The following is a 935-nucleotide window of genomic DNA, read 5'->3' on the forward strand; positions in this document are numbered from 1 at the left end:
GCTAGCCTGAGCTACAAAAGAGTAAGACCTTTTCTCAAGACATCAAAAGTAAAATAAAATAAACCAAAAAACGTATAATTGGCTTTGAAAGAAGAAGGGCTAGAAGAGGAGGCTGCAGTGAAGTAAGAAGCGGCATGGGCATTCTAGGCTCAGGCCTGAGTCAGGGCCCTCCAGGACAGATGCCTCCACATCCAGACTAAAGATCTGCTCTGGTTTTTTTTTTTTTTCTCAGCTGCAGCCAAAGTGTCGGATCTTCGGAGGAAGCTAAGGCCGCTTTGGGGTGAGGCCTTCACTTCATCCGGCGACTAGCACCGTGCCAGGAGTTCACAACATGGCATCTGTCTCCTTGCTTGCCTGCATCTACTCTGCCCTTATTCTTCACGACGACGAGGTGACGCTCAGGGAGGATAAGATCAATGCCCTCATTAAAGCAGCCGGTGTCAACGTTGAACCTTTCTGGCCTGGCCTGTTCGCAAAGGCTCTGGCCAGTGTTAACATTGGGAGCCTCATCTGCAGTGTACGGGCTGGTGGGCCAGCTCCAACAGCCGGAGCTGCACCAGCAGGAGGTCCGACACCAGCCGCCACAGCTGCCCCAGCTGAGGAGAAGAAAGTGGAAGCAAAGAAGGAAGAATCTGAGGAGTCTGATGAAGACATGGGCTTTGGTCTTTTTGACTAAACTTCTTGTTAACCTGCTCAATAAAAAGCTAAACCTGAAAAAAAAAAAAGATCTGCTCTGCTTCTGCTATATCTTCTTTTCTGAGACTGTATATATATATATATATATATATATATATATATATATATATATATATATATATATATATATATATATTTTTTTTTTTAATTCTAAAGTTAAGAGCAGCAACAACAAAAGGAAATGTACATTGCAGAGATAACATTCCCTGACAAATGCAACTTGAAGAATGGTTTCTTTT

General features: G+C 43.5%; 1 protein-coding gene across 1 annotated transcript; it reads left to right on the plus strand.

Annotated features, from left to right (window-relative positions):
• The first annotated feature begins 252 nt into the window (after positions 1-252).
• On the plus strand, positions 253-706 carry LOC311595680 (large ribosomal subunit protein P1-like). The gene has a single exon (XM_084778637.1). It carries the CDS (start codon positions 332-334, stop codon positions 674-676), a length of 345 nt encoding a protein of 114 aa, XP_084634763.1. The 5' UTR covers positions 253-331; the 3' UTR covers positions 677-706.
• Positions 707-935: the final 229 nt, after the last annotated feature.

The sequence above is a fragment of the Acomys minous genome, assembly GCF_964271855.1.
Source record: "Acomys minous genome assembly, chromosome: 4".
NCBI classification, from domain to species: Eukaryota; Metazoa; Chordata; class Mammalia; order Rodentia; family Muridae; genus Acomys; species Acomys minous.

Bases quoted from the DNA above. Each gene is read 5' to 3' on its own strand.
- LOC311595680 (XM_084778637.1), top strand. From the start codon at position 332: ATGGCATCTGTCTCCTTGCTTGCCTGCATCTACTCTGCCCTTATTCTT.